Here is a 15,540-nt window from a genome sequence, read left to right on the forward strand (position 1 = left end):
TTCTCTTTACAATTTATTTAGCAGTGTACCCATGACGCCAGGACTTTTGATTGAATTGGGGAAAATTTGGGATTTATCCTTACTTAAATTAGATACTGATTCTATCACTATCTCAATTTGAATCTGAGAGCAGCTCATGCCATCTAGTGACGGCCAAGATAAACGGGACTTTAAATCCTCACAAATGACATTATTTAGGCCTTTTGGACTGCTAATCTTACACACTTGTGTTCTAGCAGCTTCATTAGCAAGCATTTCACAACTAGGTTACGGAAAGAATTGTATATTCATCATTACTCTGTTTAAGGTTTAAACTGGGCGCCCAACAACGACAAGAAAAGTTGGCGCATCTGTCTGTTATTCGTTACTCTACGAGACGGGGAATTCCCATAGCTCAACATCTACAATTACATCACCCACTGCATAGATACAGAGATACATACATATTATAAAAATAGAGTTAACCCTACAGTAGTTATTAATATATGAATTACTACTTAGGGTAGAAACTTATAAACTAATATCCAGGTTACACCCTATCTAACTTAAAATTACAGTACTACTAAACACATACATGAATATCAAATGTGTGGCACTACACGGCTCCCACGTTCGGAAAACAAATTTTACCCAAGTCAATTTTCTATGACATGTGCATGGATGGAATGTTGTTACTCTGATAACTGCTATAAACACTTTGAATTTGGAATACCTTTCCCCACAATCGGTGGCACCTGTCGGTCCACATTAAACACCTGATGCGTACCTCGGGAGGTCGCTTACTCACTACATTAGGAGGTATGATCACTCCTTACTCGAGATGTTATGAGGGAATTTATGCCCCAGTCAGCCTCAGGTTTTGGAGGATAGCTTGTCGCTCACCTGAGCTCGACAGGGTCTCTCGAGATTGAGATCACCACGGGAGGCGCTTCCTTACACTCTTCCACTCGCAATCACATTCACTCTGTCCTTTCGTTTCCAGCTTTCCACCCGCAAGAGGTGAGCGCTCATTCTGTCCTGAAGACTCCACTACCTCACAAACCGTGCTAACTGTAAGGTGAGGGGATTATATACTCCCCTCGAAGTAAGGCACTTCCCGGTTCCAACAGGAACTCTTCACTCTTTTCTTTTTACACCCTCTCCTCGGGGATGAGTCCACCCGGAACATAACTTTAAGCAGTTATGTTTCACAACATTCGTCACATGCACTTATCCACTTTTCTAACACTCCTCTATGAGTCTCCGAGGGGCAATCCTCACTCGCGGTGGTAATCGCTCATCTTCGGGCTCGGGGCGAGCTCCTGTTGCAGCGGTTCTAAGAGCCATTCCTCGGTACCGTAATATGGTTTTATCATTTCAGCAGCCCTTTGTATTTTTCTTCCACTAAATACATTTTCAATGATATAAACACTTCCATCTAGCAGTACTTCAATCACTTTGTACGGGCCGTCCCATTTGGCATTCAGTTTTCTACAGGTACCCGGCTGTATGGTCTCTTTTTTCGCCCACACCAAGCTATTAATTCCAACCTTCTGTGCTTTCCTCCGCCTATTGGCCACCTCTCGGTATCGCCTCGTCATTCGTTGGGTCGTATCCTTTATGAGAGTGTGTGCTATCGCCAGGTCGTCCTCCTCTGCATCCACAGAAGGCAATAAGGTACCAATGAGGCGAGGGGGATGGCGTGAGAAGAAGGCATAATAAGGTTGTTGTCCCGTGCTCGAGTGCACCGCTTGATTTATAACGGTTTGACACGATTGAAGCAGCTGAGGCCAACGTAAGGGATGTCCATTGCAGAGAGACGCTAGGATGCTTTTCATTGTCCGATGCATCCTTTCAGTGGTAGAGTTTCCCTGGGGATAAGGGGTAACGTAGAACAAGTCCACCTGGTTCCTCTGGCAGAACTTCTTGAACTCTCCACTCGTGAACTCTCCGCCGTTGTCCAGCACGATACCTCGTGGCGTCCCAAAGTCGGTGAAGTATTGCCCAAGACAGTGTATGATGTGTTGTGTATGTTTATCCCTGATGGCATAATATTTGACGAACCTACTATAATGATCTATCACAGTAAGGACATAGCGGTAACCCTGAGATCCAGCAACCATATCAGTAAAGTCAATCCCGATACGTTCCAATGGTTTACTTACAGGCGGGAAACCTTTCCAAGGTTGCTGTAACCCAGTTTCACCTTTGAATCTCTGACAAGTGGGACACTGTTTCACATACTCGCATACATCTACCTTTAGATTTGGCCAATAGAATAGTTCTTCGGCTTTCTTAATAGATTTCTTCTGACCTAGATGTCCTGAGGTTTCGTGCGCGTGTTTGATTGCTTCTCTACTGATTGACTTAGGAATCACCAAACAATATTGGATGCTACCATCACTTGTTTCACGGGCAAAATATAATAGTTCATCAATCAATGCGAACTGGCTCAACATAGCTTTCGGTAGTCTTTTAGCAGGGAGCTTCTCACTACGCAAGTACTTAACTAACTCATCCCACATGGGTTCTCGTTGCTTAGCTCTCATCTCGTCTCGACTAAATCCAAGCCAGTTGGTTTCTGATTGGTGGAATATCACTCTGACAGGTCTAGATAGTTGATCAGCGACTACATTATATTTACCCTTGACATACTGCACGTTGTAGTCGTACTCACGCATCTTGAGAATCCATCTGTTCATACGTGGGGATTTGGTTTTTCGCTTAAATATACTAGTAAGCGGTTGATGATCTGTCAAGATAGTAAAGTGGGAACCCCACAAGTAATGGTGAAAGTTGCGGCATGTGAGAACAACTGCCAATGCTTCTTTGTCTGTTGCGGAATATTTCCTCTCGCAAGAATTGAGCTTTTTGGAAAAGTAACCAATTGGCAAGTTGGAGTTGTCTGTTTGGATCTGACTCAATACGCCACCAATATGAGTGTTGCTCGCGTCGGTGGTTACAATGAATGGTCGAGTCACGTTGGCTCTTACCAATACTGGTGCATTCACTAAGCTCGACTTCAATTGATCAAAAGCAGATTGACACTCATCTGACCATTCGAACGCTATTCTGGATCTGGTTAAGTTAGTTAGGGGAGCTGCTATTTTTGCGAACGAAGGTACGTGTTTTCGGTAGAATCCGCACATTCCAAGGAATCTCCGGACTTCTTTTACTTTGGTGGGTCTTTTCATTTTGTTGATAGCCTCTATGTTTTTTGGGTCCGGCGTACTCCCGGCTGCTGAGATTTTATGGCCAAGAAAGGTCACTTCTTTTAACCCAAAGGTACATTTACTTAAATTTAACTTGGCCCCATTCTGTGAGAGTAAAGTGAATAGTTGCTGTAAGCGACTCAACAACATGGGGAAGTCATCAGCCCAGATTATCAAATCATCTAAATAATTCTTTACACATCCTTGCTTCAACAATGGAGTAAGAATGTCCTGCAGTCGTCGGGAAAATATGGCTGGTGAACATTTTAGTCCGAATGGTAAGCGCCTAAATCTGTAAAGTGTGACTCCATCACTGAATGTGGTTAAATCACGACTTTCCTCGTCCAACATGATTTGAAAATATGCCTCACGCATATCAAGAGTCACATAGTATTTATGACCTGCAGCCTGCTCGACTAACTCTTCCAGTCTGGGCAGTGGATAGATATCCGTGGCTAGGTGTTGATTCACGTGGCGATAATCTAAACACATGCGCTTGCTGCCGTGCGGCTTGTTAACTAATACAATAGGAGATAACCAGGCAGCTGTTGATCTTTCAATAATTTCTCTCTCTTCCATGTCTTGCAACATTTCAGCGATCACCTGTTTAGCTTGTTCAGGGTATCGATAGATCGGTCCACGGCTGGGCTGTGGATCTGCTACTTTAATGTGAACGGAGGGACCGCTGATGGTTCCTAGTTCTTCTTTTTCCAAAATGAAGAGAGGATCGTGTTGCAGAATTACGTTAGCTAATTCTTCTTGTTGAGCTGAATCTAAGTGTGGCCATGTCTGTTCGTCAATTAGCTTTCGGAGTCGTTGAACACGAGTTCCACTTTCATCTGTTTGATCACTGGTAGGGATCAGATCATTTTGGATTTTGGTTACTGAGTTGACTGGACTTACAGAAGGGTCGTCAATGATTTCATATGAGCCTAGAATGGTACCTATCCGAAACAGTTTGTCTTGTTTGGCTCTATTATTGAGGGGCAAATAGACTAGGCCCTCTGAATTCACTTGTAATAAGTAAAGGTGACTATTGTGACTGAAACGTGCTTGTGGGTAAAATAGTAAAGTGGTTTTAGGCTCCTCACTCACTGGCACGGCAATGAATTTGGTTTGATATGGGGTGAGTCTCTCTACTGTTACAAGATTAATTTGTTTCAACTGTTGAGGGTTCCTGACGGCTCTGATAGGTGTGGCCTGGACTCGTTCAACTTTTCCTTTTCGCCGCTGAACGTAGTTCACGACGTACGGGGCTCCTCCCCACATTAGCGCTCGTTGTGCACCATTCCAGATCAACGGAGATTGTCCGAGGACATCACATCCCAACAACATTTCAGTAGTCAAGTAGGCGTTCGGAACGACTGGACACCACTGTTGAACTTTCTCATCTCCCACTCTAATATCTACTTTGACCATACCCAGGATACGGAGTGGCGCTCCTGTGACTCCCTGTAATCTCGGTGGATTTCTCCTCGTGTTTATTTCTGTTCCTAACCGCTTCGCGGTGGCCTCTCTAAGTAAGGTATATCCACTCCCTGTGTCAACAACAGTTTCCACTATTTTATCATTCACGTTGACACTTATTGTGGGCGATGTTATACCTGCGGTTAGTCAAATAGCCTGATGGGGGAACTTACTTTGAGTGGCAGTCTGCCTCGCATTTGGACTGGGTGGGTGAAATCTGTTATTGCCCCGCATCGCTGCGCTGCGGTTTATGCGCCCTGGGCAATCATTACTGCCTCTACGACATCCCAACCTACGGCAATCAAAACAGTGGCCTGGTGGTGGTTTGGCCAAACATTCTCGCAACGTGTGTGAACTCTTCAAACAATGACTACAGTATTTTCGCCTCGGTGTTTCAGTAGATTGTTTTTGATTGAGTTGTTCTAAATTTGTTTTCAAATCCCTTAATTGAGCTCTCAATTCAGTCACTTCCTTGTCTGACTCGGATTGGCAGTTATCATGGGATGGTCTTGGTGGATTATCAACTACATTGGTATCTGAGGGATTTTCACTTTTATTGTCTCTATCCGGCATTGCATTAACTCTGGTGGTATACTTCTCTTCGAGAAGCTGCCTTTCATTTTCGATCCTGTCAATGAATTTACGGAGTGGATATCCGTCATCAAGGTAACCTTCCAATTTTTCCCTAGACTCAAGCGGAAGACCATACCACAGTTTCTTCTTGATCCGCTTATCTCGCTTGAGGGAAACTTTTCTTTCGGAACTTTGTTTCGAGAGCCGCATGCTTACACATGAACCTATGTACAAACGCCTGGGGTGATTCCTCCCAGTCATAGGTCATGTTCTCTAACTCTTGCCAAGCTCGATCTACACTCAACTCGATGGCAAACTCCGCATTCAAGAATTTTTTAAGCTCGGGCCATGACAGTGCAAAATGTTTCTTTTGATAGTTATGAATAAAAGTGGCCAATTCCGAACCCATTCGACTCTTGGCAACCTGGATTCTAGTTGCGTTGCTAGTGTGAGTCTGTTCCACCGCCTCACAAAACATTTCGAGGCGAGATGTAGCTTCTATCCCTTGTAGCCGATTCAATTCCAAAATTGGGATATCGCGCGGTTTTGTGAGAGAGTGGTGTGAACTCCTAATGTGTGAACAAGGGGTCGAGTGTGAAAGCAGCGTTCTGTTAGTAGCGCCGAACTGTTCCTCAGCCTCATCCAATTGAATGGTTACATGATCTCGCCCTACTTGTGACGGACGATCAGCTTCCGGCTGCGTCTGAGCAAACAACTGTCCATATAGAGACATGGTGACTAATGTACTATTCTTACTCACAAAAAAGAGGAAATTAAATTTTGAAATAGTCTCTTTTTACTTTAAATAGGTTTATCACTTCCATCATCTCTGTAAGACTCAATAATTCTGACAAATTTGGCATCTACTTGTTCTCTCACTTCACCACTACAGTGTACTCCATCCACCAGGTTATACCTATAGTAAGCCTTGTTGAATTGCAGGTTCTTGTTTGGTAACCCCCGACGAATTTTCTTATTGATCGAGTTCCTTACTGTGTTATAATTCTCAGATGAAATAGGAGGATTTGCTCCCTGGTACACTCTTGGTTCTACCTGACAAACAATCACCGTGGCATGGCATTGTTCCTCCAGCTCCCTGGTAACATTCTTTATTCTATGGAAAATCTCTTGGGGGGTGGTATTTTCATCAATGTCATCACTTCCAATCCACAAAAATATAAGATCACATTCCCACTTCAATACTGAATTTAGTCGAGAGTCCTGAAAGAAATTTTTAACCTTGCCTCCGCTTGCTCGAAAAATTCTGATTTCTACGTCCTGCACATCGAGTTGCGGAGGTATTTGGGAATGACCGACCAATGCTACCCTTAACATCCTCTCTACTTTTTTGCGCTTCGCTACCCTTCACCTTCTCACCAACGCCACTAATTTGGGAACGATGAGTTTCCCACCGCTATTGCCACCAGTGTAAAGCTATGAAGGTTGCCCCACCGGTATTCACCAGTGTGATGCTGACACCAGTGTAAAACCTGAAACTTTATCCCACCAGTTGACACCAGTGTAAAGTTAAGTATTTTTATTCCCACTGGTTAACACCAGTGTAATGATAATAGGGGTATGTATTTTCTTACCTGTTGTGGGTATTGATCAACTCACCCATGGATATACAAGTGGTACTCGACTTAATATAGTGGATGGTAAATATTTATGAAAAGAATGAATTGTGGTAGCGTTTGTAGTTTTTGGCCGAGATTTAGATTTAGTCGGTACCTCAGGTGGTTGTCGTTCCCTCAGCGAAGGAATCTTGAATTGGAAGGGGAGTGAATTTGGCTTGAGGATATAATTTCCTTGATTAGGTATACTAATAAAGAAAAGAAAATTCTATATACTTTACTTTAATAATTCTGTTAATTTCCACAACAACATTTCTTTATTACATGACCCTTTTTAGTATGAGAGAAGATTGTAAAGGTTACTAAGGCTTTTGGGTGATCATTCCTCTAACATTGTTACCAGACGAAACAATTTTGATACACGCGAGATATAGAGTCGTTGTACTTTACATTCTTTTTGGCCGTTACATCTTGGGCTCAACATTGGCCTCAAGACAGGGACACTCTTACGGATAGGATTTGTCTGTTCGGGCTGGCATAGCCTCGAAGCAATAAGAATGATTGTATTCATCTTTCACCCATATAAGGTATTCTCCTCATATAGTTTTCTCGGTTCTCACATCAAATCAGTATTTTTTTTTACAGTTCACCATCAACAATGTTATATAATCACTAGAAATACATAATCTCTCGGGCCTTTCTAGCCTCGAGGAATAATTAAAAAAAAGAAATACAATCACTAGGAACACCTCAATCACTCGGGCTCGTCTAGCCTCAAGGTACAATTCAAATAACACATTATTGCTCACAATCAGTAAGTTCCCTTCCACGCTCCTGATTATAATTTTTCTAATAAACTAATTTTAAAGAAAGAGAACAGTTGATGAATTTGAATTTTCCTTTCCGTTACAGAACATATCACTTCTATACTTCTATTCCTTATCTACAAAAAAAGAATTCACTTGATAGAATCATTAATAACACATCAAATACCTTCGGTTTGTAATAATAACTCGTGAGTGGTGCAAGTGTAAGTGTAAAAGTCTATGGGCAATACTTGGGAATAATGGCGTGCTCCCACGGTCGTCGCCGCCGGTGTCTGGGGACTAAACGAACGTCTGTTACACACGATGTCTGGGCAGCAAGTCACTACGTTAAACTCTCAACAATATTACTTCTCATAATACATAATAAGTAAGGATTAAACAAAGAAAAAGAGGGGGAGGAAGAAGAAATGTGGACGACTCACCTAAACGAACGTCTGTTACACACGATGTCTGGGCAGCAAGTGAGGTATGTCGGGCACTAAAGGACGCCACTGCTCAAGTCAAATGAGGTGGTGTTTTTGAAATATGGGGGGTTTCAATTCTCTTTACAATTTATTTAGCAGTGTACCCATGACGCCAGGACTTTTGATTGAATTGGGGAAAATTTGGGATTTATCCTTACTTAAATTAGATACTGATTCTATCACTATCTCAATTTGAATCTGAGAGCAGCTCATGCCATCTAGTGACGGCCAAGATAAACGGGACTTTAAATCCTCACAAATGACATTATTTAGGCCTTTTGGACTGCTAATCTTACATACTTGTGTTCTAGCAGCTTCATTAGCAAGCATTTCACAACTAGGTTACGGAAAGAATTGTATATTCATCATTACTCTGTTTAAGGTTTAAACTGGGCGCCCAACAACGACAAGAAAAGTTGGCGCATCTGTCTGTTATTCGTTACTCTACGAGACGGGGAATTCCCATAGCTCAACATCTACAATTACATCACCCACTGCATAGATACAGAGATACATACATATAAAAATAGAGTTAACCCTACAGTAGTTATTAATATATGAATTACTACTTAGGGTAGGAACTTATAAACTAATATCCAGGTTACACCCTATCTAACTTAAAATTACAGTACTACTAAACACATACATGAATATCAAATGTGTGGCACTACAAATGCATGCAATATTTCTCGGTGAACACTCGCTGTACTATTTTATAAGTATGTTTCACTCTAAACCGTATGCAATATAGCACTGTACAATACCTTTTCACTGAAGTCTGTGATTGTGTGGCATATTTGTTGTCTCTGATACTTGCGCTAGGTTTGAGCTAAGTCAGTCAATGCATGCAATACTTCTCGATGAACACTCGCTGCAATAATTTATACGTATATTTCACACTGAACCATATACAGTATAAAACACTATCACATGATTCCATCCCAACCTCCTCTATTATTCCCTTCCTGAGTATGGCATACCGGTACATGACCGCTTGTTTCCTTAGTGACTATGGCATATCTCTATGGCATACATAATGCCTGCTATAGTAGGTCAGTTATTTCACTCATGTAGGCACTATATGTTTCACAAAATATAAGTACTGGCTTCATTATAAAGGTAAAATATTCACATCATTTCCGGGCAGGGTGATGCAGAGTGGTAACCCCGTTATAACAAACCACACTCCTGTCTCTAGGCCTAATGGCTGATAACGGGCCCCAATGCGTTACAAACAATATATCTATGTTCCATAGACACAATCACTTCACATTATAGTCTAAAACACTGTACAATCACAATTTTCAATAATGGCTTCTGCCTCGGGTGGGAGGGGGGAAATGGCAGGTTTAAATGGACACCTGACAGCTGTGCATCCTTCCAGCCCGGCTAATCATGAGATACTGAGGTTTTTCTGCTATGCATTGTCTCATCAGAGCAGTCACAGTGTTGCCAATGCCTTACCTCAGGACAAACATATGCCCACTAGGATGCACCAAAATTTGACACAAATCGGCCAAAAACTTAATTTTTGGTGATTTTTTTGTGCTTAGGAACACAATTTAAATAACTGTACGTCTTCCTACAAAACCACATGGAAAGCGATTCACGTGACTGTGCCAGAGAGGGTAAATACCATATATAAGTTATTTAGTAAACATCCAGTTCCTTATTTACCAGTTAAGTGCACTTTGTGAAAGCGTGACGAGCGAGTGAGCGCAATGTTTTCACAATTTCTCTCTGATATATTATTTCTTCATTGATGGTAGCTGAACAAGGAAAAATGTACTGGAATGAAAGACATTTAGATAACTCCACCTCCCACACACACAAGTAGTGGAAGCTAACACCATCTTGATCATGGCCTTCACAAAGTTCTTCACCAAACAATGTTTCAAATGAAGTGGAGGCATGAATGCATTTTTAGGGTCAACAAAAGGTTTGTGAAGACAGATGAACCTTCCAGCCATATCTTTCAGTCACACTGCTCATTCATTTTGTGCGTAATGCTTCGCATCTGCTCGGCTGTTCCATAAACAAAGAAAACACATGTGCTTTGTTTAACCTTGCTAAAGTCCTAGAAGCAAGCAGATCACCTTCAGGCCACCGCAGATGTTCCACTGATGTGTTTTGTGGTCATTGGCAGTATTGATCTAGCAGCTTTTCTCTCCCAAGATGTGTAGATTTCGACTGAGTCGTTGTTTGTGATGTGGCTATGGGAGAGATCACTAGTATGTTGTTGACTTCCTTTACAGGGGCACCATAGGGCATCAAGTCGCCTATATAACATCCATCTCTGAGCTTAACTGCGCCACCACTCATATTTGCAATGAAGAGGGGCGTCTTCTGATCTGGTCCGACACTACTCAGGGTGGATTCTAGCGACAACGCCTTATGTTTACGGTCTCTGTTAAACATACCACATCAGTTCCCTCCGACACATCAGGTACTCGGCCAGGAGTTTTGCAGACAGTTCGACTGGGTAAGTGGTGATTCCCACTCACTATAGCCCTGACCTGCTTCCAATCCATACCGTCTGTTTCGTGTGCATCCGCGGACTCCCTTGATGCTTCACTTGTCGGGGTCACAACTGGTTGAATGGCTCCTGATTGGATGCCAGTTCCAGCTTGTGTTGCTGAGGGACTAAGGCCTACAAACTCCTTTCCATTAAAGGAAATAGAATGTCTCTGAGGGTGTATAATCACGTTATACACCTCCATGGATTCAAAGCCCAATAACCCATCAGCTGGCAGAGGGAAATCCTCAACCACATAAAATGTAGCACGTAACACAGGAGATCGTTTACCTGCCCTCAGTGTCAACGGTACCTAGTTTACGATCTTCATTTTACTCCCTGTCACACCTGTCAAAATTACGTCAGGTGCTAACAATGTCCAATTACCTTGAGACATTTCATACTTTAGCCTCTCTAGTGCTTTACTAGAAATAATATTTGCACATGTGTCCACTGTCAAAGACACCTGGCCTTTCCCTATGATCCAAGATATCGAGTGCAAATCCACCTTCTTAATAGCTGCCAAACAAGCATCAGTGGACCGTATGATTTTATTTACTTCTGCGTGCAGCCCTGAACTTCCCCCGAACTAGCTTGGTTACCTAGTTTTTCCCGATTGGCAAGAACAATTGGGCAATAGTCCATAGAATGAGGACACCGCCCATGGATAACACACCATCGTTGTACCTTTGGCTTTTTAGCCTTGGCCTGGTTAAGATAAGTTGTTGCCATATTAGGTTCATGCCATGCAGAAGGAAGATTCACCTGAGTTAGCATGCCGATACTGTTGATATTCATGTCCCATGGATTAGCATTAAGATCCAGGGTTTGCATGCCAATACTGTTAGTATTCATGCCCCATGGATTAACGTAAGGATCCTGGGTTTGCATGCCAATACTGTTAGTATTCATGCCCCATGGATTAGCATAAGAAACAGCAAATAAATGGTCTTGTCCTTGCTGTCCAAAGGTTAATGGTGTACTGATCATGCCTGAGGTGTAAGTGGGTATGTGAGTGGTTGCATTAATATCAGAGATTATTGGACCTTGAGTATCTGGTTGAGAGGCCAAGGGTGCCGTTGTAGCCTGTTCAACATCCACAGTCTCTTTGCTAGGAGTACCCTTATTAGCATGACTAGTAGCCATTTTGGACCTAACTGAACTTTCAGGAACTGTTGAATAAGAACGACCAGAATGCAAATGTAAAGTGTTCAAGTCCCCACTATCCAGTTCCTCAGAAGTGTCCTGACTATCTTCAGCCCCAAGATGTCCTTCACTCTGTAGGGTTTGAATACTCGTAACCAAAGTCTCAGTCCAAAGTCTCAATCCACTCACAAAATTCTGAGCCTAATTCACTAGACTCTTCTTCCATTGTGGTTGGTTTGTCTGAATATCCCCTTAATTTTCGTCCCCACTTCTTCACTGTATCCATCTAACCTTGTCAGAATTTATTCTCTTCCCAGTCACAGGAAAAATTAAACTGACACAAATAGATTAGTTATGGCTTTCAGCAATAGAGAATGGGACATAGACAAGATGTACAGAAAATGTATCTATGTAGGGGAAACTGAGAAACCTTTATTTTTACACACATTATCTAACTAACATGTGCTGTTTAAAAAGTGTGTCTGAAGGTTCACTGTGCATGTATACTACCTGGATGTCATATGATGCTGAAGTTCCCGGTAGATTCGTACTGCAAGTCCACACGCTCTGCGAGGTTTCTACTCCAACCATACGACGTTCCTCACCCCACAGTAGTCCTCTGGTGACTGTAGGGCCGAGACACACCGCACGCTCACCCTGCCTCACTCCACTCCAGCCTCCACATCCAGAGTTGCCAGATGTGTCTAGACGATCGCAACCTTCAATGCACTGGCCTCGGTCAGCCGATATCTCGCACACCAGAGCATGATAATTGCCAGTTCGTGCTTGAAGGTAGAGATATCTAGCCAGGCAGAGATATAGAGAGAACGAGATTATTCTGATATCTGCTCGACTTATTCGCTCCGCAATTAGTCCCTTTGCAACAGGAGTGTAAGATTTTCTGTTTCACCTGCAGGATCACGAGCATTTGCAAGGGTTTTTCAAAGCACAATCCCTTTAGCACCTTGTCGAATCCTAGCACTGAACACCAATGTTATGTGTGTCATCCCACCGCTGCCACCAAAAATGTTTCGGCTGTGTGGATTCCTCAACTGGTCACTGTTATATCAGCTTGGAACCCCACAGCTGATCATCAATTTATATAACAGTTTAGGCGTGACCTCTCTATTCCAAGCAAGGTTATAACATTGCTCCTGGTCAAAGTCACTTCTGGCTGACACACTCCACCAAAACGTCTTCTCACACACTGGAGATGGTGGGAATCGGTGTAGAATCCTGTTGAAGGAATTTAGAGGTATCGTGTGCAGGTGAACTGAAACTGAGCAGATTAAATCTCTGTTTATTTGCCACAGAAAGGTCCAACTGCAACACAGAGAGCTCAGAGATAATACGTCCCTCTCGTTCTAATGATACGTGCGTTCTGCTCTAGCTGGCCGGAGTCCCCTCTGGGTGTGGCGCTGGGTCAGCATAAAATAGAGATGCCAAACCCCACAGACAACTGGGATTTATACATGAATAGAAGCATCATAACTGCACCATGTACATTATACACCTCAATAAAATTGTATTGTTTACATTAAAGTATACCAACAAGGTAAATATTTCCCCCAAGACTTAAACATATATACAATATATTTCTCTATCGCCTTCCCTTTACCCTAGGTTGTTTTAATTGAAAAAGGCTGTCTGATTGCGCATCCTATCCCAAGCCACACTTTACAGTGAAATGGTTTGGTTGTTTATCATTCACATTATATTACACATTGTTAATTGTAAAACTTTGTATGTAATACATAACAATAGTGTGAAACTACAACTCGTCATGGGAAAATTATGTTGGCACCAGAACACTAACCAGTGTGAAGGGTAGCTAACTACTCAGGCAGATCCACTTGTAATCCATGGGAACGGATCTTTGGTTTTATTGGGTTTCCCCCTTTAATGCCTTTCAGATAATAGCCCCAAACAAACACAGGACAAGACCACAAGAAGTAGAAGACCAACGCCAGGACCAAAATAGGAAGGAGAAAGATATGAAGGAAGATAGGACACACATATGGTTTTAAATCAGTCTTGTTCAGGTAAGTAACAAACTCCATTCTGTTTAACACATGAGACAGCCTGTTCACATTCAACAAAGAAACACTGAATGAAAGTAGACGTGGACGAGAAATCCACTGACAAAGCTGGATGTTGCTTGTTAGGTATAATTACCATCTCTTTACTGTGCAGCTCACAAAAATCGGGTGCAACATAGTATCCAACTACCTTAAGGAACTGGTGTTGTGATGCACACGTCAGGGTTACATCCTCTGTCTCAGGAAAGAAGAAGTACTGTTTCGCATGAACATGAGCATGGAAAACTGACTTCAATTGGAAGGGTTGGAAAGTATATCATCGCAATGTAGAGGAAGTCTTCATGTCCAACAAGGCTATCTTACACTCCTCTACCTCTGAAGGTACAGCATAAAGACAAAATGGAAAGCAGGATATACATGGAGATTGTGAAAGGAAGCCTTACACTTCTCAAACTCATCCACAGTCTTTTCTACTATATACCTTTTGTCATCAAACACAACTTACACTTCTGGTCCTCCTTCAAAATGACAAGTGTGTTGTTAGCAGTAGCGAAAGGGAAAGGAATGAATTGCCATGAATGGTATGTTACTGCATTCCTCATAGGTACCAAAATCAGGATGCCATCCTGGGTCAACTCGGCCTCCAAAGGTGGATAATGATGCTCCAGCTGATTTATACCCAAAAGTGGCAGTGGTCCATGCTTCACTACAGCTACGTCAAGAGCATTGCTTAAAATATGAGTAGGAAGCAATAAAATTAACCCTATTCAAACTTGCATCCACTAAGCCGTCCACCATATTGGCTGCATGCAACTCCTAAGTGGTGACTGACTCATCAAGAGCATGTAGATATTCGCGATTAACACTAAGTTAGGGTTGGTAGGTTTGTTTGGATATTGTTCACAATTCCTACAAGATGGTTGGTAGTCACAATTATCTCGTTAGCCTTGTTAGTGAACTCACCTAGTTGTTCATACGTGTGTACGATTAGCCTGTTATTTGTCTTAGCCGTCATTGCAAAATCATGCATCTGTTTGCCCAATTGCATTACATCCTTGTCTAGTGCCGTACCAGAGAGCATCTGAGACAGGATGTCTAAAAATTCTTCAAGTCCTCTCTTAGTACGTGCATGGACATGCTGGGAAAGATCAGAATCTGCATTAGGTAAAGCGACATGAAATTTAGTAAGCCTGTCTAAAAGTCTATCTATATGTTCAGTCTGAAGCTCAACTAATGCATGTAAGGCTTGTACGGAAGCTTCACTGTTCAAATCAATCAGCTGCTGTTCTGCTGTTTCAGGTCAGGTAAATTTCCTATCTCCATCAGCTGCTGTTTCAAGTCGTGTGACTTACCCATCTCCATCACTTGGTGTTTTAAGGTAAGCAATCCCTCAATAACCGCTCTAACAGTGTCTGGAGCTCGGAGATAGTCATCCATAGGGTAGTGCATGCAGACGGAGTCTTCTACCACGACGACTTCTCCTAGTGGGCTCTTCAGTGCTCCTGGCATCAGTGCAGTCATGTCCATGCCCGTTGTCTTTCCATAGGTCCACCCCAAGCAACACGAGAGGAATACAAATCACAGCCACATTTCTGCAAGAGAAGATACTCCCTTAATTGCCCTTGCCGTGGGATCATAGCTTGCTGCGATACTCTTGGATATGGACAGGTACAGACGACGTCATAGACTGCGACGATGACAGATGGGACAACACATCAGATGATTGGTTAGTTAGGCCTTGCTC

The 15,540-nt window shown here is 42.5% G+C and overlaps 1 protein-coding gene across 1 annotated transcript in view; it reads left to right on the top strand.

The window, feature by feature from the left end:
* The window catches only part of LOC145398719 (uncharacterized), a 47,187-nt gene extending 32,646 nt beyond the window's left edge, over window positions 1-14,541 (top strand). The window contains exon 6 of the mRNA XM_080271519.1: window positions 14,401-14,541. Within this exon, the coding sequence (XP_080127645.1) occupies window positions 14,401-14,541 (141 nt within the window). The remainder of the gene's footprint in view (window positions 1-14,400) is intronic.
* Window positions 14,542-15,540: the final 999 nt, after the last annotated feature.

Source organism: Coenobita brevimanus, chromosome 46 (genome assembly GCF_032717465.1).
Source record: "Coenobita brevimanus isolate Jiangsu-jjx chromosome 46, ASM3271746v2, whole genome shotgun sequence".
Taxonomy (NCBI): Eukaryota; Metazoa; Arthropoda; class Malacostraca; order Decapoda; family Coenobitidae; genus Coenobita; species Coenobita brevimanus.